Consider the following 26,238-nt stretch of genomic DNA (forward strand, 5'->3'; position numbering starts at 1 on the left):
AGGGAAGGGAAAAGAAATAGTGAAGGACATACCAATAAACACAATCACCATTATAGCATGTGGCTTCTTATGTTTTTTCCTCACTTCTTTCTTATCTCCTCTCCTCCTGCTTTTGTCACTTGGGAGCCCTTCATTCTTCAGGATCTTCTTTCAGAAATTTTGCCTACTTCAGCCTGCACCTTATTCCACAACCCTCGAAATCTATCCTTTATCCTGGTGCAATTCTCCTCCATCTCATACACCCCATCATGTGTCAGACTAAATCCTTCTAGCCCATCCTCCATCCGTTTTTCAAACATCTCCCTATGAGCTCCCCAGTCACAGCTTTTCTCCCAACATCCAAGTTTCCTCTGTCAACACGTTACCACGTCTTCTCTTTCTTCTCCATATGTTCCCACTTCTCTCTGAACCACATACTCCTGTTTCCTTTGATTCTGGCCTCTGCCTTCAGCCCCAGCAGCTCTTCTAACTCACTTCCACTGTCTTTTATTTTAGGCTCAGACTCTCTCGTTTCCTGTCTCAACTTTACCCCTTCGGTGTCAATAATGTTCTGCCTGGCTCTAATTTCTCCTCTGACTTTCAGTACTTCCCCTGTCTGCCTCTATTTCCTTCTTTGGTGTCAACCCTTCATCTGTCTCATTCACTGGTACCTTCACCTATAACATCTTTCTTTTCCGTAGAAACAGATTCATCAGTAATGTCTCTCACTTCAGGCAAGATGCCCCCCTCAATTTCCACTCCTTCCTCAGTCCCTTGCAGTTCATCACTCCCTTTGACACTTTCAAAAGGAATTTCCATCTCATCATCAGTAAATGCCATCACTCTTTCATCACCAGTAACTTTTATCACTTTTTCAATGTTCTCATTTATGCTCCCCATTCTTGAACCCTTCAACTTCTCCCCATTGGTCCCCAACTTCTCCTCACTAGATCTCAGGTTCTCCGCGCTTGACCCCAGCTTCTCTCCACTCAACCTCAGCTTCTCTCTGCTTGATCCCAGCTTCTCTCCACTGGTTCCCAGCTTCTCTCCACTGGATCTCAGGTTCTCTCCACTCGATCTCAGCTTCTCTCCACTCGATCTCAGCTTCTCTCCACTCGATCTCAGCTTCTCTCTACTCGATCTCAGGTTCTCTCCACTCGACCTCAGGTTCTCTCCACTCGATCTCAGGTTCTCTCCACTCGATCTCAGGTTCTCTCCACTCGACCTCAGGTTCTCTCCACTCGACCTCAGGTTCTCTCCACTCGATCTCAGCTTCTCTCTACTCGATCTCAGGTTCTCTCTACTCGACCTCAGGTTCTCTCCACTTGATCTCAGCTTTCTGCCACTGGACCTCAGGTGCACTCCACTGGACTCCCACTTCTCTTCCCTGGACACCAGCTTCTCGCTACTAGACCTCAGCTTCTCTACACTTGATCTCTTTTTGTCCACACTCGGCCTCGGCTCCTTCTCATTCTGCCCCTGTTTATAGCCTCTGGATCTCAAGTCCTCTCCACTGGTCCCTACCTTCTCCCCAGGAGACCTCGACCCCTCTTCAAACCCAGACCACCCCATAGGCCTTGCTGTCATCCCTACACTCTTAGATTTAGCCCTTATTTTGTGTTTGACCTCTTGCTTTCCCCAAATCTCCCTTGGGCTGTCTTTCCCCAAATCTACTAAAGCTTGTGATGCACTTGCTCTGCGGCGCAGCAGCTTCACATCCATCCCTTCCTGACTCGGGCCTGATTTCTCTTTCAAGCCCTCCTTTTCCATATCTTCCAGTCTCCAGGACTCAGACTCCAGCTTTGGCTTTTGAGTGTTTCTACTCAGAAGCTCCACTCTCTTCCCAATCACCATGAGGCCGTTCCAAGGTCCCCAGGTTTTCTCTGGCAGCATCGGCGCCCCCTCGTAGCCCGGCTCCAGTGGCGACTGCCCGCGGAACCCGACCTTGCCAGGGGCGCCCTGGCTTCGGGCCTTGGGGAGCCCCCTAGTCCTCTTAGGCTGCTTACCCCGCCGCTCCCTCCCGCCCAAGGGCGGAAAACTGAACAGAACCCCCTTCTCCACAGACATAGTCCCCTGCCCTGGCCCCTGGTCCACCACCCACATCCCCACCCCCGCTCCCCATTCCCCGTCCCCACCCTGCCACCCTCACTCCCTTCCCCTTCCTGTTCCCCTTCCCCTTCCCTTTCCCCTTCCCCTTTCCCTTCCCCTTCCCCTTCCCCTTCCCCTTCCCCTTCCCCACCGCCTGGTGGTAGCCAAACTGGGCGAGTGCGCACGCGCAGGCCGCACGTGGCGGTTGGAAGCAGGGGCCTGGAACAGCGGCACGAGGTTGGGGTGTTAGTCCGCCGGAGACAGGAGGGAGACGCGGCACGCGGCCTCTGCGACCCTAGAGCTGTCTTGACCCCAGCTCCCACACTGTCGCCTATCACTGGCCTACTCTCCATGCCGCGTGCCCCTTAAAAGCTGAGGCCTGGGCCAGGAACCGCAGACATTCCAGCCAATGGCGTCACGTACAGTAGCCCCGGTATCCAATCGAAAGGCGCCGCTGAGGGAAACGGGTGGGAACCGCCCCCGACTCTAGGCGACTTCCTGGCCGGGCGGGGGAGAGCGTCTCAGTCAGCTGAGAGCATCCGGGCTCGGTCGATTCTTCTGGCGAGTTACGGGGTCGACCTGCGGGAGGACCCGGGCAGTGGCCGGACGCTGAAGCCGTGTGTGCTGCAGCCCAGGAGAGCGATGGAGGTGCATCCGGAGGCTGGGAAGGAGGGCAAGGTAGAGAAAGGATGAAGACCCCCGCCAGCCTCCCCTCACTCCGTGAGAGCCCGTGATGCCCAATCATGCGGTGGCGTGTGCGCGCGCGCCCGCGTGTGTGCGCGCTCGTCTGTGTGTCTGTGGTCCGCCTGTGTCTGTGTTTCTGTGTGTGTATGGTCTGCATGTGTCTGTGTATGTCGGTGTGTCTGCATATGACTGTGAGTGTGTGTGTGTGTGTGTGTGTGTACGTCTCTGTGTGTCTGTGTGTCTCAGTGTGTGTATCTGTATCTGTGTATCTGCGTGTCTCTGTGTGTCTGCATGTGTCTGTGTGTATGCACGTGTGCGTCTGTGTGTGTGCGCGCGTGTCTGTGTGTGCGTGCGTCTGTGTGTGCATGTCGTGTGTCTGTGTCTGTGGTCTGCATGTCTTTGTGTGTGTGTCTGCGTGTATAGTCTGCATGTGTGAGTGCACATGAGATTCTCTGCGTCTGTGTGTACGTGTGTGTCTCTGTATCTGTGTATGGTCTGCATGTCTTTGTGTCTGTGTCTATGTCTGTGTGTGTGTCTGTGTGTGTGTGTGTGTGTGTGTCTGTGTGTGATGGTCTGCATGTGTCTTTGCCTATGTGTGTGGGTATGTGTATGTCTGTGTATCTGCGTGTGTCTCTGTGTGTCTGTGTGTGTACGTCTCTGTGTGTCTGTGTGTCTCTGTGTATCTGTGTCTGTGTGCATGTGTGTGTGTGCCTGTATATGATCTGTGTATGTCTTTGTGTGTGTCTATTTGTCTGTGTGTCTGTGTATCTGTGTGTGTTTCTGTGTGTCTGTGTGTGCATGTGTCTGTGTTTCTATGTGTGTCTGTGTGTGTGGATGTCTGTGTTGGTCTCGTGTGTCTGGATGTGTGTATGTGTACCCATATGTCTCTGTGTGTATGTGTGTGTCTGCACAAGTGAGAGAAGGGAGACTTGAGCAAGGGGGTGGGAAGCCTCTGTGGCACCTGCGTGGGATGCCAAAGAGGACAGTGTTTTGCCTTTGTCCTGACAGATGGAAAGAGACCTGTCACTGTCACTCTTACCCTCCTCAGAACCAACTCATGCTGGCTTGATGAGGGTAGGGGGTGAATGGGGGAGGAAGGCTGGATGTTAGGGATTGTCCTCTTCTTTCCCAAGGTGAGGGAATCCTGTTCAGCACTAATGGCTTCACTTGTGTTCTGAGTTCATATAATCATAAGAACATTTCTTCCTTTGGACTTCATTCAGCAAGGAGTTGTCGAGCATCCACGTTGTGCCAAGGATGGTTACAGCACCCAAGAGAGGTGCCCCCTTTTGGGAGTTGGAGGCATATGCCTAGTGGGCTGTGGCTGAGGATGAGGATGAAGCAGCTGTGGTCCATCTTTGAGGCCTCAGCCCCCTCCACCAGCTGCCAAGCAGTGTAGGTCAGAGGAGAGATACTAAGGCAGCAAGAAGGAGGCTGGAGACTAGGGGACCTGCTGCGCCAGTGAGCCAGACTGTATGTGTTTGGGGTCTGGGGCAAGTGGGAGAGCCTGCCTTGGTAGTGTCAGAGAAGCCAAGAAATGAGGAGTGGGGTTCAAGTGGTTTGGAGGAACAAGAGGGACTGAGAGACACAAAGCTGGAACAGAATATGTCTGCTTCAATGTTTATCTATGTCATCTTCATGGTTAAAGTAGTTAACATATATAAAATGCTTAGGACATATATATCAAATGGTTAGAGCTGTGCCTAGCATACTGTAAAGGCCAACATAAGAGTTAACTATTATATTATTATTATTATTATTATTATTATTATTGTAGTAGTATTATTGCTGTATTTTCTGAGGGTGTGTTGAGCTATTGAACAGATGGATGCACCACCCAGCCTTTGCAGGAGCCATAATCTCTGGAAGTTCACTACTAATACTTACCCTCTGGGTTAAGATTGCCTTCTCTAAGATCCTCCTTTAAATATAGAGACATAAAAGAATATATAAGTAAAAATGTTAATAGAGGAGAAAATGAAATAATATAAAATACTGGCCAGGTGCAGTGGCTGAAGCCTGTAATCGCAGCACTCTAGGAGGCCAAAGCAGGCAGATCACTTGAGGTCAAAAGTTCGAGACCAGCCTGGTCAGCATGGTGAAACCCCATCTCTACTAAAAATACAAAAAATTAGCCAGGCATGGTGCCACGCACCTATAATCCCAGTTACTTGGAAGGCTGAGACAGGAGAATCACTTAAACTCAGGAGGCAAAGGTTGTAGTAAGCTGAGATCACACCATTGAACTCCAGCCTGAGCAACAAAGCAAAACTGTCTCAAAAATAAATAAACCCACAGGATTATAAATAGTTCTACCATAAAGACACATACGCACATATGTTTATTGCAGCACTATTTACAATAACATAGACCTGGAACCAACCCAAATGCCTATCAGTGATAGACTGGATAATGTGGTACATATACACCATGGAATGTAGCCATTAAAAAATGAGATTATGTCCTTTGCAGGGATGTGGATGAAGCTGGAAGCCATAATTCTCAGCAAACTAACACAGGAGCAGAAAACCAAACACCACATGTTCTTACTCAAAAAAAGCAAGATGACAAGTTGGTAGCCTGCTACATCAGTAATTACAATAAATATAAATGGACTAAATTCTCCAATTAAAAAAACATTGTCAGATTGTATTTTGGAAAAAAAAACAGACAACTAGAGTCTGTTAAAAGAGACATATTTTAAATATAAGGACACAGAAAGGTTGACATAAATGGGTGGGAGCTGAGCATAGTGATGCCCACCTGTGGTCTCACCTATGTGGGAGGCTAAGGTGGGCAGATTGCTTCAGCTCGGGATTGTTTGAGGCTACAATGAGCAATGAGCTGTGATTGTGTCACTGCATTCCAACCCAGGAGACAGTAAGATCTTGTCTTATATTAAAAAAAAAAAAAAAAAAAAAAAAAAAAAAAAGCCCAGGCGAGGTGGCTCACACCTGTAATCCTAGCACTTTGGGAGGCAGAGGTGGGTGGATCACCTGAGGTCAGGAGTTCAAGACCAGCCTGGCCATCATGGTGAAACCTCATCTCATCTCTCTCTCTCTCTCTCTCTCTCTCTCTCTCTCTCTCTCTCTCTCTCTCCATATATATATAAAATCAGCTGGTTCTATTTCACAAAAAAAAAAAAAAAAAGAAAGAAAGAAAGAAAAAGAAAAGAGGGTTGGGCACAGTGGCTTATGCCTGTAATCCCAGCACTTTGGGAGGTCAAGGTGGGCAGATCACTTGAGGTTAGGAATTCGAGACCAGCCTGGCCAACATGGTGAAACCCCATCTCTACTGAAAATACAAGAATTAGCTGGGCATGGTGGCACATGCCTGTAATCCCCACTACTTAGGAGGCTGAGGCAGGAGAATGGCTTGACCCCAGGAGGTGGAGGTTGCAGTGAGCTGAGATTATGTCACTGCACTCCATTCTGGGTGACAGGGCAAGACTTTGTCTCAAAAAAAAAAAAAAAAGTATATCAGAAATAAAGAGCAATGGCCAGGTGCAGTGGCTCATGCCTGTAATTCCAGCACTTTGGGAGGCCAAGGTGGGTAGATCACCTGAGGTCAGGAGTTTGAGATCAGCCTAGCCAATGTCATGAAACCCCGTCTCTACTAAAAATACAAAAATTAGTAGTGGCGGACACCTATAATCCCAGCTTCTTGGGAGGCTTAGGCAGGAGAATCTCTTGAAGAGGCAGAGGTTGCACTGAGCCAAGATCATGCCATTGCACTCCAGCCTGCATGATGAGAGCGAAACTCTGTCTCAAAAAAAGAAAAAGAAATAAAGAGGGACATTTTATAATGATGAAAGAGTTGATTCCACAGAAAGATAAAACAATCCTAAATTTATATGCACCTAATAAAATAGCATCAAAGTAAAAGATGACAGAACTAAAAGAAATAATAGGCAAACCTACAATTAATAGTAAATAACTTATTATTATTATTATTATTTTTAGAAAAGGGGTCTTTTTATGTTGGCCAAGCTGGTCTCCAACTCCTAAGCTCAAGTGATCCTCCCACCTCAGCCTCCCAAAGTGCTAGAATTACAGATATGAGACCATGCCCAGCCCAGTAAGAAATTTTAACACAACTCTCAACAACTGTTAGAACAAGCAGACGCAAATATCAGTAAGGATTTAGAAGATTTAAATAGGCCGGGCGCGGTGGCTCAAGCCTGTAATCCCAGCACTTTGGGAGGCCGAGGCGGGTGGATCACGAGGTCAAGAGATCAAGACCATCCTGGTCAGCAAGCTGAAACCTCGTCTCTACTAAAAATACAAAAAGTTAGCTGGGCATGGTGGTGCGTGCCTGTAATCCCAGCTACTCAGGAGGCTGAGACAGGAGAATTGCCTGAACCCAGGAGGCGGAGGCTGCGGTGAGCCGAGATCGCGCCATTGCACTCCAGCCTGGGTAACAAGAGCGAAACTCCGTCTCAAAAAAAAAAAAAAAAAAAAAAAAGATTTAAATAACATGATTAATCAACTTGATCTAATTGACTTATGTAGAGCTCTATACTCAACAACTACAGAAAGCACATTTTTAAAAATGTACATGAAACATTTACCAAAATTAATGATATATTCAGCTATAATGCAAGTATAAATAAAACTTAAAAGACTGAAATCATATAGAGCATATTCTCTGCTCCAGAATTAACAAGGAATCAAAACAAAAACATAACTAGATTATAAAATATTGGATATTAAGCAACATGCTTCTAGATAACTCAGAGATCAAAGAAGAAATTATAATGAAAAATAGAAAATATTTTTAAATTGAGGATTATAAAAATATGACATATAAAAACTCATAAGATACACACAGTGTCCAGAGGGAGATTTATACTACAACATTGCATATTTTAGAAAAGAAAGCCTTGAGTATATGACACTAAAGAAAATAAGTTATCATATTTTTTTTTTTTTGAGACAAAGTCTCACTCTGTTGCCCAGGCTGGGGTGCAGTGGCACGATCTCAGCTCAGTGCAACCTCTGCCTCACAGGTTCAAGCAATTCTCCTGCTTCACCCTCCCCAGTAGCTGGGACTATAGATGTGTGCCATCACAACCAGGTTTTTTTTTTTTTTTTTTTTTGTATTTTTAGTAGAGACAGGGTTTCACCATGTTGACCAGGCTGGTCTCAAACTCCTGACTTCAGGTGATCCACCTACCTCAGCCTCACAAAGTGCTGGGATTACAGGTATGAGCCACCACAGCCGGCTGGAAAATAAGTAACTTAAAAAAATTCTTTTGGGCTGGGCATGGTGGCTCATGCCTGTAATCCCAGCACTTTGGGAGGCTGAAACGGTTGTATCAGGAGGTCAGGAGTTCCAGACCAGCCTGATCAACATGGAGAAACACCATCTCTACTAAAAATACAAAAATTAGCCAGGTGTGATGCCAGGCACCAGTAATCCCAGCTACTCAGGAGGCTGAGGCAAGAGAATTGCTTGAACCTGGGAGGCAGAGGTTGCGGTGAGCCGAGAATGTGCCATTACACTCCAGCCTGGGCAAAAGAGCAAGACTGTCTCAAAAAAAAAAAAAAGTTAGAAAAAGAAGAGCAAGTTAAACCCTAAGAAAATAGAAGGATAAGAGGATAAGCACAGAAATCAATAAAGGCTGGTTGCAGTGTCTCACGCCTGTAATCCCAGCCCTTTGGGAGGCCCAGGTGAAAAGGGAGGATCACTTTAAGCTCAGGAGTTTCAGACCAACCAGGGCAATATAGTGAGACCTCCCCTCTACTAAGCAAACAAGCAAACAAACAAAACTCAATAAATAGAAAATGAACATACAAATAGAGAAAATCAATAAATCGATAATGCCAAAAGTGGTTTTTAAAAAAATATTAATAAAATTAATAAACTAGCAAGACTGACAAATGAGAGATTGAGAGAGCAGAAGAGAGACGGAGAGGAAGGAGAAGAATACTAATTACCATTATCAAGAATGATAAAGGGGATGTCACTAGAAACACTACAGACAAAAAAAGACAATGAGTAGATTGAACAAGTTTTTGCCAAACTCTAGGTAATTTAGATGAAATGGACAAATTTATTGAAAAAGGCAACTTACCAAACCTGAAAGAAGAATAGAAAATCTAGGTAGTCCTTTACATATTATAGGAATTGAAACTGTAATTTAAAACATTTCCAGAAATCTCTTTCTAGCACAAATAAAATCATGTGAAAATTCTTCAAAACATTACAGGAGAAATAATACCATTTTTACATACATTATTCCAAAAAACAGAAATAGAAGGCACAGTTTCTGTCTTATTTTAGGAGGAGAGCATAACCTTGATACAAATATCTGTCAAGGGGAGATACAGATGGTGGTGAGGATTGCACAACAATTGAATGGACTTAGTCCCACTGAATTGTATGCTTAAGAATGGTTAAAATGGGGCCAGGCACAGGGGCTCAGGCCTGTAATCCCAGCATTTTGGGAGGCTGAGGCAAGTGGATCACCTGAGGTCAGGAGTTCAAGACCGCCTAGCCAACATGGTGAAACCCTGTTTCTACTAAAAATACAAAAATTAGGCTGTGTGTGGGGGCTCATGCCTGTAATCCAAGCACTTTGGGAGGCCGAGGTGGGCAGATCATGAGGTCAGGAGATTGAGACCATCCTGGCCAATCTGGTGAAACCCCGTCTCTACTAAAATATAAAAAATTAGCCGGTTGTGGTGGTGTGTGCCTGTAGTCCCAGCTACTTGGGAGGCTGAGACAGGGGAATCACTTGAACCCAGGAGGCGGAGATTGCAGTGAGCTGAGATCTCGCCACTTTACTCTAGCCTGGTGACAGAGCAAGACTCCATCTCAAAAACAAACAAACAAACAAATTAGCTGGGCATGGTGGCAGGTGCCTTTAATCCCAGATACTCTGGAGGCTGAGGCATGAGAATCACTTGAACCCAGGAGGCAGAGGTTGCAGTGAGCCAAGATTCCACCACTGCACTCCAGCTTGGGCAACAGAGCAAGGGCACTGTCTCAAAAAAAATGGTTAAAATGGTAAAATTTATATTATATATATTTTATCACAATAAAAAATTGTTAGGAACATTACAAGAAAGGAAAAATACATGTTAATATCTCTCATGAACATAATGAACATAGATGCAAAAATCATAAAATATTATCAAGTTGCAGCTGGGGTCCAGGCATGGTGGCTCATGATTATAATCCTAGAACTTTGGGAGGATGAAGCGGGAGGATTGCTTGAGCCTAGGAGTTCAAGACCGCCTCGGGCAACATAGAGAGACCCCCGACTCTGCAGAAAAATTAAAAATTAGCCAGGCGTGGTGGCATATGCCTATAGTCCCAGCTCCTTGGAAGGCTGAGGCGGGAGGATCACTTGAGCTCGGCAGGTTGAGGCTACAGTGAGCTGTAATCATAACACTGCACTCCGACCTGGGCAACAGAGTGAGACCCTGTCTCAAAAATTTAGAAAAGAAGGTTGAGGCTGCCCATGGTGCTCATGCTTATACTGCCAGCACTTTGGAAGACTGAGGCAGGAAGATTGCTTGAGCCCAGGAGTTGAGCTGACAGTGAACCATAATCATACCACTGCACTCCAGCCTGGATGACAGAGCAAGACACTGTCTCAAAAAAAAAAAAAAAAAAAAAAATCAAGTTGAATATAGAAAAGGATAATACTTCATGAACAAGGCCTTCTTTCAGGAATGCAAGGTGGTTTAACATTTGCAAATCAATCAATAAAATTCAGCACATAAACAGGTAACAAGAACATTCATATGATTATCTCAATCAAGGGAAAAATAGTTCATAAAAATCAATACTCTCCTCAAATTAGACATAGCAGGGAGCTCCATTAAGCTTCATTAAGATATCCTTGATTAAAAAATATCTAAAAACACTTTGGGGTTAAGTTTTGAATGAAGTCCCTCTTAGATCAGGAACATGTCATCATATCACCACTTCTACATTGTACTAGAGGTCCTGGCAAGTGTCATAGGGCAGTAAAAAGAAATAAAGGTATAAAGGTTAGAAAGGAAGAACTAAAACTGTCATTATTTTAGATTATAGGACTGTATATGTAGGAAATCCAAAAGAACGGGAAGTTGGCACAGGCCTGTAATCCCTGAACTCCAGCAGGCCTAGGTTAGGAGATCTCTTGAGCCCAGGAGTTCGAGACCAACCTGGGCAACATAGTGAGACTCTATCTCTGCAAAAAAATGCAAAAATTAGCCGGGCATGGTGGCAGATGCCTGTAGTCCCAGCTACTCAGGAGCCTGAAGTGGGAGGATCCCTTGAGCCTGGGAGTTCAAGGTTGCCATGAGCCAAGATGGCACCACCACACTCCATCCTGGATGACAGAGCAAGACCCTGTCTCAAAAAAAAAAAAAAAAAAAAAAAAATCTACAAACAATTAAATTTATAAGTGAATTCATTGATTCTGTGACTAGAATTTTTAAAAAGTGAATTCAGCAAGATATTTTAATAATTTATTAAAATTAAAAAGTAAATTTGCCTGGACACATGGTAAATATATAAAAATCTATTATATTTCTTTCTTCATTCTTTTTCTTTTCTTTTCTTTTTTCTTTTTTTTTAAGACAGAGTCTTGCTCTGTTGCCAGGTGCCAGGCTGGAGTTCAGTGGCGCGATCTCGGCTCAATGCAACCTTCAAGCAATTCTCCTGCCTCAGCCTCCCAGGTAGCTGGGACCACAGGCACGCACCACCATACCCAGCTAATTTTTGTATTTTTTAGTAGAGACAGGTTTCACCGTGGTCTTGATCTCTTGACCTTGTGATCCGCCCACCTCGGCCTTCCAAAGCACTGGGATTACAGGTGTGAGCCACCAAGCCCAGCCTCTTTTTTTTTTTTTTTTTTTTTTTTAGATGGAGTTTTGCTCTTGTCACCCAGGCTGGAGTGCAATTAAGCGATCTCAGCTCACTGCAACCTCCACCTCGCTGGTACAAGCGATTTTCCCACCTCAGCTTCCCAAGTATCTGGGATTACAAGTGCCCACCACCATGCCCAGTTAATTTTTGTATTTTTAGTAGAGACAGGGTTTCAACATGTTGACCAGGCTGGTCTCGAACTCCTGACCTCAGGTTATTCACCAGCCTCAGCCTTCCAAAATGCTAGAATTACAGGCATGATTGGCCTTTTTTTTTTTTGAGACTGGGTCCTGCTCTGTCATCCAGTCTGTAGTGCAGTGGTGTGATCGTGGCTCACTGCAGCCTCGACCTCCTGGGCTCCAGTGATCCTCCTACCTCAGCCTCCCAAGTAACTAGGACTACAGGCAGCTGCCACCACACCTGGCTATTTTTTGTATTTTTTTTTGTATTTATTTATTTATTTTTTTTTTTGTAGACACAGGGTTTCACCATGTTGCCAAGTTGGCCTCGAACTCCTGGGCTCAAGTAATTCTCCTGCCTGAGCTTTCCAAAGTGCTGGGTTTATAGGCATGAGCCACCATGCCCAGCCTATTGTGTGTCTATATACAATTATAAGATGAAACTTTTAAAACTATCATTTAAAAGGCAAAGAAAGGCCAGGCACAGTGGCTCACGCCTGTAATCCCAGCATTTTGGGAGGGAGAGGAGGGGATCACCTGAGATCTGGAGTTTGAGACCAGCCTACCCAACATGGTAAAACCCGGTCTCTACTAGGAATACAAAAATTAGCCAGGTGGGGTGGGGTGAGGGGGGGGTGGTGCCTGTAATCCCAGCTGCTTGGGAGGCTGAGGCAGAAGAATCCCTTGAACAGGGGAGGCAAAGGATTCAGTGAGCCAAGACCGAGCCATTGCACTCTGACCTGGGCAACAAGAGCAAGACTCTATCTAAAAAAAAAAAATGAAAAGCAAAGAAAAAAGAATCATCAAATACCTAGGAATAAATATCATAGAAGACATGCAAGACCTTTACACAGAAAACTACAAAACATCAAAGAAGATCTAAATAATTGGAAAAATATTATTTGTTTTTAGATTGGAAGATTAAAAATTATAAATTATAAAATTATAAAGAGATCGATTCTTCCCAGATTGATCTATATATTTGATATAATCACAACAAAAATCCTAGTACATTTTTTAGGCAAAGAAATTAACAAGCAGAATATTTGTAGAAACGTAAATGATCTATAATAGCCACAAGTATTTTGAAAAAAAGTATAAAGTTGGAGGCTTTGCACTGTCTGATTTCAACTCTCACCTGTCAAGTTACAGTAATGAAGACAATGAGATATTATCATAAGGATAAACATTTAGACCAATGGAACACAGTAGAGAGTCCAAAATTTGTCACTTTTAATAGGTCAATTGATACGTGTACACCAAAGCAATTCAATAGCAAAAAAAAAAAAAAAAAAAAAAAATCTTTATAACAAATAGTGCTGAAGTAGCAGGCCACATGGCATAATGAATCACAACCCATGCCTCACACTGCATATACAAAGTGAATTGAAAATGGCCAGGTGTGCTATAATCCCAGCACTTTGGGAGGCTGAGGCAGGTGGATCATTTGAGGTCAGGAGTTTGAGACCAGCCTGGCCAACACGGTAAAATCCCATCTCTACTAAAAATACAAAAATTAGCCAGGTATGTGACACATGCCTATAGTCCCAGCTACTTGGGAGGCTGAGGCAGGAGAATCACTTGAACCCAGGAGGCGGAAGCTGCAATGAGCCGAGATCCTGCCGCTGCACTCCAGCCTGGGTGACAAAGCAAGACTCTATCTCAAAAAATTAAAATTAAAAAAATGAATTGAAAGGCCGGGCACGGTGGCTCATGCCTGTAATTCCAGCACTTTGGGAAGCCAAGGTGGACGAATCATGAGGTCAGGAGATCGAGACCAGCCTGGCCAACATGGTGAAACCTCATCTCTACTAAAAATACAAAAATTAGCTGGGCGTGGTGTCAGGCGCCTGTAATTCCAGCTGTTTAGGAGGCTAAGGCAGGAGAATCACCTGAACCCGGGAGGTGGAGGTTGCTGTGAGCCGTGCCATTACACTCCAGCCTGGACGACCTGAGCAAAACTCCGTCTCAAGAAAAAAAAAAAAAAAAAAAAAAAAAAATTGAAATAGATCATAGCTGGACAGGGTGGTTCACGCCTACAATCCCAGCACTTTGGGAGGCCAAGGCGGGGGGATCACTTGAGGTCAACTTTGAGACCAGCCTGGCCAACGCAGTGAAACCCTGTCTCTACTAAAAATACAAAAATTTGGCCGGGCGCGGTGGCTCACGCCTGTAATCCCAGCACTTTGGGAGGCCGAGGCGGGTGGATCACCAGGTCAAGAGATCGAGACCATCCTGGTCAACATGGTGAAACCCCGTCTCTACTAAAGGTGCAAAAAATTAGCTGGGCATGGTGGCGCGTGCCTGTAATCCCAGCTACTCCGGAGGCTGAGGCAGGAGAATTGCCTGAACCCAGGAGGCGGAGGTTGCGGTGAGCCGAGATCACGCCATTGCACTCCAGCCTGGGTAACAAGAGTGAAACTCCGTCTCAAAAAAAAAAAAAAAATAAATAAATAAATAAATAAATAAATAAATAAAAATACAAAAATTAGCCAAGCATTGTGGCAGGTGTCTGTAATCCCAACTACTCAGGAGGCTGAGGCAGGATAATCACTTGAACCTGGGAGGCAGAGTTTGCAGTGAGCCAAGATCATGCCACTGTACTCCAGCCTGGGCAACAAAGCAATACTCTGTCTCAAAAAAAAGAAAGAAAGAAAGAAAGAAATGGATCATAGACACAAGAGCTAAAACTATAATGCTTCTAGAAAAATAAATAGAATATCTTCATGACCTTGGGGTAGGCAAAGTTTTCTTCAACAGGACACAAAAAGCCTTTACCATAGAAGAAAAGACTGTTAGGCTGGGCGCGGTGGCTCATGCCTGTAATCCCAACACCTTGGGAGGCCGAGGTAGGCACATCACCTGAGGTCAGGAGTTTGAGACCAGCCTGACCAACATGGAGAAACCCCATCTCTACTAAAAATACAAGTTAGCTGGGCGTAGTGTCGCATGCCTGTAGCCCCAGCTACTTGAGGCTGAGGCAGGAGAATCACTTGAACCTGGGAGGTGGAGATTGTGGTGAGCCGAGATCGTGCCATTGCACTCCAGCCTAGGCAACAAGAGTGAAACGCCATTTCAAAAACAAACAAACAAACAAACAAACAAAAACTGTTATGTTGAGCTTGTAACATTTAACATTTGAACCATTAAGAGAGTCAAAAGGCCAACTATAGACTAGGAAAAGATGCTAACCAAACATATAATCAACAAAGGGTTTATCTGCAGGAACAGAGTTCCTACAAATTACTGAGAAACGGATAATCTGATCTTTCAAAGAGGTGGAAGGAAAGAACCAGAGACCTGAACAGGTGCTTCACAAAAGAAGATATGCAGATGGCTGATAAATGCAGAAAATGCCGCTCAGCATCATTCTTCACCAGGTAGCACCAGTGACACTCCCCAGGCCTCAACTAACAGGGCAAAAGTAAAAAGACTAACAACTCTCAGCTATCACAGTGGTTTGTGCCCAGATTCATCTATATATTCGACACAATCACAATCAAAATCCCAGTATGTTTTTTAGGGGGTAGAAATTAACAAGCAGAATATGTGTAGAAATGCAAATGATGTATAATAGCCAAAATGATTTTGGAAAAAAAGAATAAAGGTGGAGCCCTTACGCTATCGGATTTCAAGTCTCACCTGTCAGGTTACAGTAATCAGGACAGTGAGATGTTATCATAAGGACAAACATATCGACCAATGGAACAGAGAGTCCAAAGTTTATTATACTTAATAGGTCAATGAATATGTGTACACAAAAGCAACTCTCAGGTACTCCAGAGGATCGCCTGAGCCCAGTTCAAGACCAGCCTGGTCAACATTAATGGGACTTTGTTTCTTTAAAAACAAAAAAAGAGGCCAGGTGTGGTGGCTCACGCCTATAATCCTAACACTTTGGGAGTCCAAGGCAGGTGGATCACGAGGTTAAGAGATTGAGACCATCCTGGACAACATGGTGAAACCCTGTCTCTACCAAAATATTCAAAAATTAGCTGGGCATGGTGGCAAGCACCTGTCGTCCCAGCTATTTGGGAAGCTGAGGCAGGAGAATTGCTTGAACTTGGGAGGTGGAGGTTGCAGTGAGCCGAGATCTTGCCACTGCACTCCAGCCTGGCACCTGGTGACAGAGTGAGACTCTGTCTCAAAAAAAGAGAAAGAAAAAGATAAAAATGACTAACAATTCACCGGGTGTGGTGGCTCAAGCCTGTAATCCCAGCACTTTGGGAGGCTGAGGCGGGCGGATCACGAGGTCAGGAGTTCAAGACCAGCCTCACCAATATGGTGAAACCCCCATCTCTACTAAAAATACAAAAACTGGCCAGGCGCAGTGGCTCATGCCTGTAATCCCAGCACTTTGGGAGGCTGAGGCGGGTGGATCATGAGGTCAGGAGTTCAAGACTAGCCTCACCAATATGGTGAAACCCCGTCTCTACTAAAAAAAAAAAAAAAAAAAGACTAACAATTCTTAACTATTGGCAAGGATGTAGTACAGCTGGAACTTTCATGCACAGTGCTGCTGGGAGTGTAAATTGGTTTAGTCACCTTAGAAAATTGTTTGGCAGTACTGACTAAAGCGTTTTAAACATACAATATGCCTTCCCTGTGACCAAGCACGTTGCTTCCGGCCCTTTGGAAGGCTAAGGTGGGAGGATTGTTTGAGCCCAGGAGTTGGAGAGCAGCCTGGGCAACATAGTAAGACCCTGTCTCTAAAAAAAATAAAAAAAAAAATTAAAAAAAAAAATTAGCTGGGCATGGTGGTACATGGCTATAGTCCCAGCTACTCAGGAAGCTGAGGCAGGATGATCACTTGAGCCCAGGAGTCTGAGGCTGCAGTGAGCTACGATGGCACCACTGCATTACAGCCTGAGTGACAGAGAAAGACCCTGTCTCAAAAATAAATAAATACATGTTGAATAGCTCAATGCAAGAGCAAGCTAGTAGCTCAGTGTCTCGTGGACCTTTTTACTTGGAGAAATACACATGCTTTGCATGTAAGCTGTTGCCTCTTGGCACCAAAAGTAGTAAATGGAATGGTTTTGGCAACCCCCACCAGAAGAGGTGGGAACACCTCATCCAACTCACTTGAAGCCTTGGTTAAGGAATGCCTGAGGAAGCCAGCTGGGGAAGGGGTGGGCAAGTAACTGAGAAAGGGCATGGGGTTGGGAATTAAGAAACTGAGTTTCGCCCGGCGCAGTGGCTCATGCCTGTAATCCAAACACTTTGAGAGGCTGAGGCAGGTGGATCACCTGAGGTCAGGACTTTGAGATCAGCCTAACTAACATGGTGAAATGCAGTCTACTAAAAATACAAAAATTAGCTGGGCGTGGTGGTGCATGACTGTGGTCCCAGCTACTAGGGAGGCTGAGGCAGGAGAATTGCCTGAACCCGGGAGGCGGAAGTTGCAGTGAGCTGAGATTGCACCACTGCACTCCAGCCTGGCAACAGAGCAAAACTCCATCTAAAACATCTAAAAAAAAAACAAACTACAAAACAAAACAAAAAACTGGGTTTCAATCTGGTACTGTTGCTTTGCAGCTGCATAACTTTAGACAAATTACTTTACCTCTCTGGTGGTCTCAGCTTCAATATCTGTAAAATGGGAAGCATTCTGCCTGCCTCCAAGGATGGAAAGGTTAAAATGTTTTGGTAGTTCCCAAGCTCAGGTCAGTGCCTTATCGGGACCCCTCTCTGGTGACCTGGGGCATTGTGGAAGCAGTGCTGCTGAAGAGGGTTCTGCAGGTGGACCAGGCCTTCAGGGCAAGGAAGGGCAAAGGGGCCACGCTCAGCCAGGCCAGAGACCTCCTTTCCTCCACAGCCTTCCTGCGCATTGGTGGAACTGCAGGGAGACAGCTCCTTACAGGTGGAGATCTCTGACGCAGTGAGTGAGCGGGACAAGGTGAAATTCACTGTTCAAACCAAGGTGAGGCAGTGCAGGCCGCGAGCAAATGTGCTGGTGGCTGCCTGCAGGAGGCCTCCCTCAGGGGTGGTAGGCACGTGCCAACACAGCCTGTGGGCCCTGTTCCTCCACCTGGCACTTGCCCTCAGTCCCTTCTAGAAAGTGAGCATCTTGGCTAGGCTCTGTCCCTTCTAGAAAGTGAGCATCTTGGCTAGGCTCTGGGTGTCTTTGCCTGAGGCCCTGAGTCCTAATCATCCCCATCCACCATTCTGAATGACATCATGGACACCTGAACCCTAACTGGGTCCTCCCTGGAAAGTGGGATGAGGGGAACCCAAAAGTAGGTGCCCAGGAGACTTGTTGAGGCAGGGCTTGGGGCAGAGAGGGACCTCAGACGGCCTTCCTGCTTCCAGAGCTGCCTCCCTCACTTCGCCCAGACTGAGTTCTCAGTCGTGCGGCAGCACGAGGAGTTCATCTGGCTGCATGACGCCTACGTGGAGAACGAGGAGTACGCCGGCCTCATCGTGAGGAGGGGCCGGGCAGGGGCTGGGAGGGATAGGCAGAGCATTGGGTGAGGACCAAAGGCTGTGATGGCCGCCTTGGCAGTGAGAGGTCTCCCAGCTCCATCCCTCCTTTGAGCAGATCCCCCCAGCCCCTCCAAGGCCAGACTTTGAGGCTTCGAGAGAAAAGCTGCAGAAACTGGGTGAGGGGGACAGCTCTGTCACTCGGGAAGAGTTTGCCAAGATGAAGCAGGAGCTGGAAGCGTGAGTGCCACCTCTTTTCCCTGCTATGCCCAGAGCCCACCTGTCTTCCCCAGCTATTCCCCCAATGAATGTTTAGCAACCCTGACCTCTGACCCCGGAAAGGGGGCAGACAGGATGATGGGAGCTGAGCAGGGCCTGTTTGCCGCTGCTGCTCTCGCAGGGAGTACCTGGCCATCTTTAAGAAGACAGTTGCGATGCACGAAGTCTTTCTGCAGCGCCTGGCGGCCCACCCCACACTGCGCCGAGACCACAACTTCTTTGTCTTTTTGGAATATGGACAGGATGTGAGCTGGGCCAAATCCCTAAAATCACCCCTGGGGCAGGAGTCTAGCTTGGGTCGGGAGGCCCCCAGGGTTGGCAGGGCTGGACAAGCGACCCAAGCGGGCCCAAGCCTGTGTCTCAACTCCGTCAGTGGCTTGTGACACAGGCTGGGAGGCGAGAACGCCCACCTCACCATCACACCCTCCTTGTGTGCCTCAGCTGAGTGTCCGGGGGAAGAATAGGAAGGAGCTCCTGGGAGGGTTTCTGAGGAATATCGTGAAGTCTGCGGATGAAGCCCTCATAACTGGCATGTCAGGGCTCAAGGTAACCCTCGGGGCTCCTCTCTAGATTGAACCCAGTGCCTCAAGTCCACAGCACAGACTGAGGCCCAGGCTGGCTGTGGGAGGGAAGCCAGTGGTGGTGCCTGGCCTGGATTGGGAAAAGATTTTGACAACGCTGGGTGCCTGTGCTGCCAAGCTCCTTGGTGACCCAGTGTAAATGGGCTCCTGCCTGGCTCCCTTAGGAGGTGGATGACTTCTTTGAGCATGAGAGGACCTTCCTGTTGGAGTATCACACCCGTATCCGAGATGCCTGCCTGCGGGCCGACCGCGTCATGCGCTCCCACAAGTGTACGCAGGGCCCAAGGGGTCCTGGATCCCCCTGCCCCTCTCCCCAGCGGTTCGACTCCTTGGGGGAGAGAAGAGAGCAGGGCATGCCACAAGCACCAGGGCTTGCCATGCAGATGTAGGGGCTCTGATGGGGGTTGTTCCCCAACAGGCCTGGCAGATGATTATATCCCTATCTCAGCTGCACTGAGCAGTCTGGGAACACAGGAAGTCAACCAGCTAAGGACGTGAGGACTCCTCCCACCTCTGCCCTCTCCCAATGCCTGTAATACCATGTCTTCCCATGAGGGGTCACTCTGTAGATGTCTACTGTCAGCTCTAGGTGGGAGGTGTAGGCTCTCTCGTTGGGGGAGGGTGGTGGGAGGGACAGGGGAGAGGGAGATTCCTGAGGAGAGGCTGAGGCAGAGAGGTTTTGAGCTGTGTCTCAGCCCCCTACGCTAACTCCTCCCCACTGTTTCCTAGGAGCTTCCTCAAATTGGCAGAGCTGTTTGAACGGCTGAGGGTAAGTACTGCCTTCTCTTTCCTGGTGAGCTTTGGAGGGAAGATGAGCCCTGGCAGAGGAAGAGCTCCAGGATCATCTTGGGATGTGCAGTGATAACTTGCGCCCACTGGCAAGTTCGGTTCACACTCCAAACTAGTTTAATAAGAGGTGGGGTGAAGTCAAGAATCCAGCTGTGTGTGTGTGCGTGTGCACGCATGTGCACACACACACACACGTGGCAGGGGACGGGTGGGAGGCACAGGGTGTGTCCAAACCTCTGGCAGGCTGCACCCAGCTGCCAGCACACTGCCCGGGTACACACTTCCCCCCTCTTCCCCAAGAAAGTCACCGGAGTGTCTCCATCTTCCTAAAATGTCCGTTAGACTGCATTTCTTCCTGCCTCTTTTGGAAGCTCCCCAAGCCCCAAAGCCCAAAGTCCTGAGCTTCCATTTTCAGCCTCCTGTGCTCCAGCCTCTGCCTCCATTCCCTGCTTTGCCCAAGTGCCCTCCCGGAACCCAGGCTTAATACAGGTTATACCCAGGCTTGCACTGCTGCCAAGCCCTCAGCTCCCTCTGTCTGGCTTTTACTTAGTCCCCAAGATCCAGACTAGATGCCATTTCCCCTGTGAAGCCTTCCCTGGCCTCCTCCCCTGAACACCAGGTCTGACCTGAACAGTTACCTAAGGCTTCTTTGCTGGATATTTAGATGAGGAGGCACCTCCCACCCTTTAGCTGCCCCTCTGACAAGCCCCCTTCCCAATGCCCACCTTTCTGATGCAGAAGCTGGAGGGCCGAGTGGCTTCCGACGAGGACCTGAAGCTGTCAGACATGCTGAGGTATTACATGCGTGACTCACAGGCAGCCAAGGTGAGAGGCAGCCCCAGAGCGGTGCTCAGGCCTGGAGACCAGGACAGGGCAGCAGTGATCCTGTGCCCATGGTCCTAGGACCTGCTATACCGGCGGCTGCGGGCACTGGCTGACTATGAGAATGCCAACAAGGCACTGGACAAGGCACGTACCAGGAACCGGGAGGTTCGGCCTGCTGAGAGCCACCAGCAGCTGTGCTGCCAACGCTTCGAGCGCCTCTCTGACTCTGCCAAGCAAGGTGAGCCTGCAGCCCCCAGCCCGGAGCCACCTGTCCCACCTTGCCCAGGGCCCCATGCCTCTTCCCCTCCTCTCCAGAGCTCATGGACTTCAAGTCCCGCCGGGTCTCCTCTTTTCGAAAGAACCTCATTGAGCTGGCAGAGCTGGAGCTCAAACATGCCAAGGTGACACCTCCAACCTCCCACCCCCCACAGGCACGAGGGTATGCGTGCATGTGTATGTGCGTATGTGGGTGTGTGCATGCACATGGTGTGAGGGGCCATCCATGAGAGTAGCCCCAGCTAAGGCTCAGGACCCTTACCTTCTTGGTAAGAAGCCCCAGTTAATTGCACCTGTTATTGCAGAGCAGAGGCGTGGGGAGCAAGGGGGCATCTAACATACAGAAAGAATGGCACTGACTCAGGGAGCAGGGGACCTCAAGGACCTGTTTCTCCTTTGCAGGCCAGCACCCTGATTCTCCGGAACACTCTTGTCGCCCTAAAGGGGGAGCCTTAGAGCAGCCAGACTTCTGCTAGACCTTGCTCTGGGATCTCTAGTAACTGGGGTATCCCAGACCCCTCTCCAGCAAGATGTCTCCTTCCCTAGCACAGCGCCACTAGCCACATTGTCACTGTGCCCCACATCCTCCCAAGGAAAGCCTGAACCCCCTACCCCAAGCACCGCCAAAGGTGCCAGGCCCTGTAAGACACAGGGCAGCATGGGCATAATTGGCCACAGGTCAGCAGACCCCCAGGGACCCTGACATCCCCTCCCCACCAGGCTGAAGAACAGCCTCTACCCTCACCCGTGGCCTTGAAGGAATCACAGCGCACTTGATCCCAGCCTGTTCTCCTTCACAAATAAAAACCATGGTTTTGCAGCAAGGGGGCCTATTGTCCTTACTTCCCACAGCTCAAGAGTCCACCAGGGACACCCTCTGCCAAGGCAGTATGAAGATCAGATCCTGGGGACACCACAGAAGGCACCCCTGCAGCATCCTCTGCCCTCTCTCCAGTGGCAGCACACTCCCTGTGGGAAGGCAAGACACCCAGAACAGTCTTCCAGGTTTGCCCCCACCCCCATAAACCCTAGCACCAAGATGAATCCCAAGTTCTCCACACCAGTTTCCTAGCCAGAAAAGGGACCTAGCCCTTCCTTCCAGAACCACTCATGAGCTTCCAGGAGTTAAGGAGCCAGCTCTGTCAGGATGCAGCCTCCCTTCTCAGTTCAGGTGACTAGGGAGGATATATAGACCTCACATTAGCACTCCAAGTTCACCTCACCCCTAGGGCCAGACTTCTTGGATGTCTTTTGCCTGCTGGGCAGGTGAAAGCCCAAAGTACAAGCTGGAAAACAGCCCATAGCAATGCTGGCAAAAGGCACCAGCAACACCCTTTTGGTTAAACATAGGGAGGCGGTGCTTAAGACACCTGGGTCTGAAGTCCTGGGCTCCACCTGGGTGGCCCCACCCTCAACGGACTCCAGCCACATCTACAGGTCAAAGGCTCAACTTGGCCTCTTACTCACAGCAGCTGCTGGACCTGACCCTCATAAATTTGAGTCAGCCATCCAGGGCAGACAGACCAAACGGAACCTTACAGATACCTGTGACGTGCCTATCAGCCCACACCCAGGCAGGGACAGAACAGAGTTATCAGATGGACCTCACTGCTTAACCAGGCAAAGCTACAGAGCAGCCAATTCAGGCCTAAGTCACTTCTGCTGGAGAACCCCTATAGCCAGCAGCCGACACACCCACTCCTTCAACAGCCAGTCTGGTGTCAACCACAGCACCAACAGAAATAATGGTGAACATCGGAAGAGCATTTCAGCCAGTCACAAGCCAGATAAGGGTGTATAGGGGCTGGCTGGGCATGGGGTACAGAGAACAGAGAGAGTACCATTTTCCCAGTGAACCCCACTTCCCTAAGGTCTCCTGGGCCCCAACCTTGAAACACACATCTCATTAATGAGTCTTTTTATTGTCTTTTTTTTTTTAATCGAAGGTCCCTTAGTGATCCTGCTTCCATGAGTAGCAGTGACCAGGGGAAAAGGGAGAGGAACCAGCCGGCACAGGGAGGGGTCATCTCCACAACATTCCATTTATACACAGAACTAAACAGACAAGCACAGAGTCACTATTGCGGTTAGAAGTTGGCAGCATGGGAAGGGGGAGGAACAAGTGGGGATTGGGGATGTTGTTAAAAAAAAATACAGGCTCCCCCGACAACTGGGAGGCCTCAGGGGAACTTGGTCTGCTTCAACCCAAGAGGAATCAGAAGATCAAAAGCAGTTTGGGAAGGCCAGAACCGTCAGGGATGGAGGGAGGAGGAAAATCCAGGGGGTGGGGGGTCTGTTTGGCAACTGGGGTGAAGGGATTGCCCTCCCCCTGCTGGGATCCCCCCAGCCCCTCCGGTCTGGCAGGAAGGGGGCAGACTGCAACCCCCAAGGGCAGGTGTGGGGCTGCCAGATGCTCCAGGCAGGGGGCCAGAAGGGGCTCACAAAGGCTTGCCCTCCAGGGAGATGACGGCACTGCCCCCCAGCTTCTCTGCCAGGGTGCAGCGGTCCTTGACCTCCTCGTAGCAGTTTGCTTGCAATTCATGCTTGATCCCTGTAAGGAAGAAGGGGGAGCATCTGTGAGCAGGAAGCACCGGGGTGGGGGCAGAAAGTTTCTGTGCTGGGGAATGAGCCAATCAAAGCAGATGGAAGGAACAAGCAGGCGGTGAAGACAAGGGGGCAGACCCCCTCTGAATGCCATTCACCCTACCCTGCAGCCAAGGCCAGAGCAGAAGGGCACTCAGTTATCAATGCTGGCCCTTACCTGTCAGCTTCTTCTTGATGGCGTCCTTGGAGCTGGCATAGATCATTTTGCTCTTAAGGGGCGCAGACTCAGGAGCCCTGAACAGAAAGATGCATCAGGCAACTCACAGCAACAGCAAAGCCATAGGTGACTTTGAGAAACCCTTGGGCTGGCAGTGAGGAGTCTTTTGTTACAACTTCTACCCCAAACCCACACCTCTGGAGCTACAGATGAGAAAGGGGGAAGGTGATAGAAAGAAGTGCCAGGATGAAGAAGAGCTCACCAGAAGATAAACACCAGGTCCTCCTTCTTGCTCTCCTTGGTCTCGTAGGTTGCATCATAAAGGGCATAGCGGCAGTCCTTATCTGGTAGCATCTTGACAAAGGTGGCGTAGGGGTCATCGACAGTTTGGCCCACATCGCCCACCAGGATCTCCTTGCCCTCCTCCAGGATGATGTTCTTCTTGTCCTCACTCAGGCAGAAGAGCACAGCCTTCTTGCGCTTCTTCACCTCCTCTGGCGTTGAAGACTTACGCACCTTCATGTCATTGAATACCTTGATGACTCCATCAGAGACAGCCACACCAGAGGCCTAGGAGACATGCCACATATCCCTCCTCAAAAAAAAAGCTTCTAGGAAATTGCCCCTTGTTTTCTCAGTTCTCAGTCTGCGCCCGGCCCTAGTGCCCTTCCCAGGGCAACTTACTGGTGTTCCCAACCCAGGCCACTGTCAAAGAACCAGGAAGGGACACAAACCCTGTACGGCAGCCATGGCTTCTGATAACCTAGTTCAGCAACCCCTCCCCTTATTTTACAGGAAATAGTAAACTCGTGAAAAGCAGAGCATTTACCGAGATGTGGACCCAAAATTAAAAGATCCACTGGCTACTCACAGTATTTGCTCTCAGCCTTTAGGTAAAAGTGGTGACCTCGAACTTCACAGACAGGAGGACCCAAATACCCGAAGCAAGACTCCTCTTCAGAAAGAGCCGAGAACCCACAATGCTAGATGGAACCCAGGGACACTGAACAGTTGCAACAAATCCACCAGAACTGCTTAATGCAGTTATTACACAAACGACGCCTGTTCCCTGCTAGTCTTTCCCAACCAAAACAAGAATCACAACCCCCACTAAGGACCCTGCCCGACAGCTTATTTCTTCTGGGAATGGGCCCCAGAAGTCGCTGGTAGAAATTGACATGCCAAACTCAAGTGTCCAGAGGCCTCAAGAGCTCTTTAAACTCCTACTCTGCACCGTGCTTCGGGGTGCCCGAAACAGGAGACTGAGGGACTGACCACGGTAAATCTGCTCCCCCGAACTCCCCGGAACTGCAGAGGAAACTTGCCACGTGACCCAGCCGCTTCCGGAGTGGGCGGGGAAAAGAGATCGGCTAGGCTCGGCCCCCTCCCCAGTAGACAAACGCGTACCCTAAAGGCAGCAGCACCTACAGGTCCCTAACCCTGTGGAATCGCCTTAACCAACGGGCAAATCAGACCCATCTGCGGCAGGCAGGAGCCTGGGCAAGCTACACAACCTTCGGTTTTCCCAGCCCTCCGGCCGTATGCAGGGGGCGGGATGGTTTCCGGGCGGTGCCCGCCTGGGTCACTTCCCTAAACTCGGCTCCACCCTCAGGCCCATCCGGGAAGGCCCCTCTCGCCCAGAGCTTCAACGCCGGCGGCTGGGCCTGAGAGTGCGCGCACGCGCCGGCGGACAGCGCTGTTCCAGCCCTCGCACGATGCACGGGTGAGAACGCAGCTCGATGGGGTGCGCTCCAGAGCCGGCCACAGTCTCTGCGATGCCCCCTCCAAGCCTTGCGGTGCAAGGCCCTAATCGCAGGCACCCATGCCCCAACCAGGACTCTGCTGTCCCAGCATCCCCCCTCGCCGCGACAGCGCTCGCCCCTCCCCGGCGCAGGCATCTCTGCCACCTGCTCCTGAGACGGACCCGGCTGCCGAGGGAGGGTGACGCGGAGACAGGAACAGCCTTGGGTGGGGCGCGCGCGCCGAAATCTCTCGCGCGCTTTTCCCTCGCCGCCCCCAGGCCGGGTTTGGACGCCGCGTGCTCCAGTCGAGCGCGCGCCCCTAAGAAACAACGCACGACGCTGGCCGTTCCGCGAGGGGCGCGCCGGCGCGCGCCCCAGACCCCTCCCCCCGCGACCGCTGTCCGTCCGCGCGGGCGCACCAGCGGGTGGGGGAGGGGAGAGGAGCCCAGGGAGCGCGCGAGCGACGTCCAGGCCGGCGCCCCCGGGCGCGCACGCGCATTCCGGTACCGCCCGCCCCTCCGTGCGAGACCCTCATCCCGCCCGGGGCGCTGGGGGAGGGGGTGCGGACATCGCTCCCACGTCGCCTCCCGCGCGCAGGCGACCGACCCGCAGCCGCCTCCCTCGGGCGCCGTGGCCTGCCGCTCACCATGTTTCCGGAAGCGAAAAGGAGAGGGCACGGAAAGCCGCAGAAGAAGAGAGCGCTGCAGCCGCTGCCGGGATCCGACTGAACGCGGCCTCTCCCGGCCCCTTCCGTTTAGTAGGAGCCG

The 26,238-nt window shown here is 49.3% G+C and overlaps 2 protein-coding genes and 1 long non-coding RNA gene across 5 annotated transcripts in view; 1 reads left to right on the forward strand and 2 right to left on the reverse strand.

The window, feature by feature from the left end:
* The window catches only part of LOC141584911 (uncharacterized), a 28,633-nt gene extending 26,637 nt beyond the window's left edge, over positions 1-1,996 (reverse strand). Inside the window, exon 1 of the long non-coding RNA XR_012518206.1 lies at positions 33-1,996. This is a non-coding gene — a long non-coding RNA (uncharacterized LOC141584911). The remainder of the gene's footprint in view (positions 1-32) is intronic.
* Positions 1,997-2,228: 232 nt separating this feature from the next.
* Positions 2,229-21,792, forward strand: SNX32 (sorting nexin 32). Of its 3 annotated transcripts, XM_003937711.4 has the most exons (13): positions 2,525-2,745; positions 17,614-17,718; positions 18,108-18,218; positions 18,337-18,458; positions 18,619-18,742; positions 18,939-19,043; positions 19,243-19,348; positions 19,497-19,572; positions 19,808-19,847; positions 20,606-20,692; positions 20,771-20,930; positions 21,008-21,093; positions 21,371-21,792. In XM_003937711.4, the coding sequence occupies exons 1-13, from the start codon at positions 2,710-2,712 to the stop codon at positions 21,422-21,424; spliced, it is 1,212 nt and encodes a 403-aa protein (XP_003937760.2). In that variant the 5' UTR covers positions 2,525-2,709; the 3' UTR covers positions 21,425-21,792. The 3 variants fall into 3 exon arrangements, with proteins under 3 accessions (XP_074257820.1, XP_010346633.2, XP_003937760.2); XM_074401719.1 differs by lacking the exon at positions 21,008-21,093 and having other exon boundaries at positions 2,229-2,745; XM_010348331.3 differs by lacking the exon at positions 18,108-18,218 and having other exon boundaries at positions 2,524-2,745.
* A 1,077-nt stretch (positions 21,793-22,869) lies between these two features.
* CFL1 (cofilin 1) lies at positions 22,870-26,220 on the reverse strand. The gene is made up of 4 exons (XM_010348332.3): positions 26,118-26,220; positions 23,992-24,299; positions 23,730-23,806; positions 22,870-23,519 (listed from the first exon to the last, which is right to left on the reverse strand). The coding sequence occupies exons 1-4, from the start codon at positions 26,118-26,120 to the stop codon at positions 23,407-23,409; spliced, it is 501 nt and encodes a 166-aa protein (XP_010346634.1). The 5' UTR covers positions 26,121-26,220; the 3' UTR covers positions 22,870-23,406.
* Between the last annotated feature and the right edge of the window lie 18 nt (positions 26,221-26,238).

The sequence above is a fragment of the Saimiri boliviensis genome, chromosome 6 (assembly GCF_048565385.1).
Source record: "Saimiri boliviensis isolate mSaiBol1 chromosome 6, mSaiBol1.pri, whole genome shotgun sequence".
In the NCBI taxonomy this organism is placed as follows: Eukaryota; Metazoa; Chordata; class Mammalia; order Primates; family Cebidae; genus Saimiri; species Saimiri boliviensis.

What these genes read in the sequence shown, in the direction of transcription:
- SNX32 (XM_003937711.4), top strand. Translation starts at nt 2,710, where the DNA reads ATGGAGGTGCATCCGGAGGCTGGGAAGGAGGGCAAG. An exon ending in AATTCACTGTTCAAACCAAG is followed by an intron (nt 17,719 to 18,107) that starts GTGAGGCAGTGC and finishes TCCTGCTTCCAG; the next exon opens with AGCTGCCTCCCTCACTTCGC. An exon ending in AGGAGTACGCCGGCCTCATC is followed by an intron (nt 18,219 to 18,336) that starts GTGAGGAGGGGC and finishes TCCTTTGAGCAG; the next exon opens with ATCCCCCCAGCCCCTCCAAG.
- CFL1 (XM_010348332.3), bottom strand. An exon ending in GACCTGGTGTTTATCTTCTG is followed by an intron (nt 23,807 to 23,991) that starts GTGAGCTCTTCT and finishes CTTTCTGTTCAG; the next exon opens with GGCTCCTGAGTCTGCGCCCC. An exon ending in CATCAAGAAGAAGCTGACAG is followed by an intron (nt 23,520 to 23,729) that starts GTAAGGGCCAGC and finishes TCTTCCTTACAG; the next exon opens with GGATCAAGCATGAATTGCAA.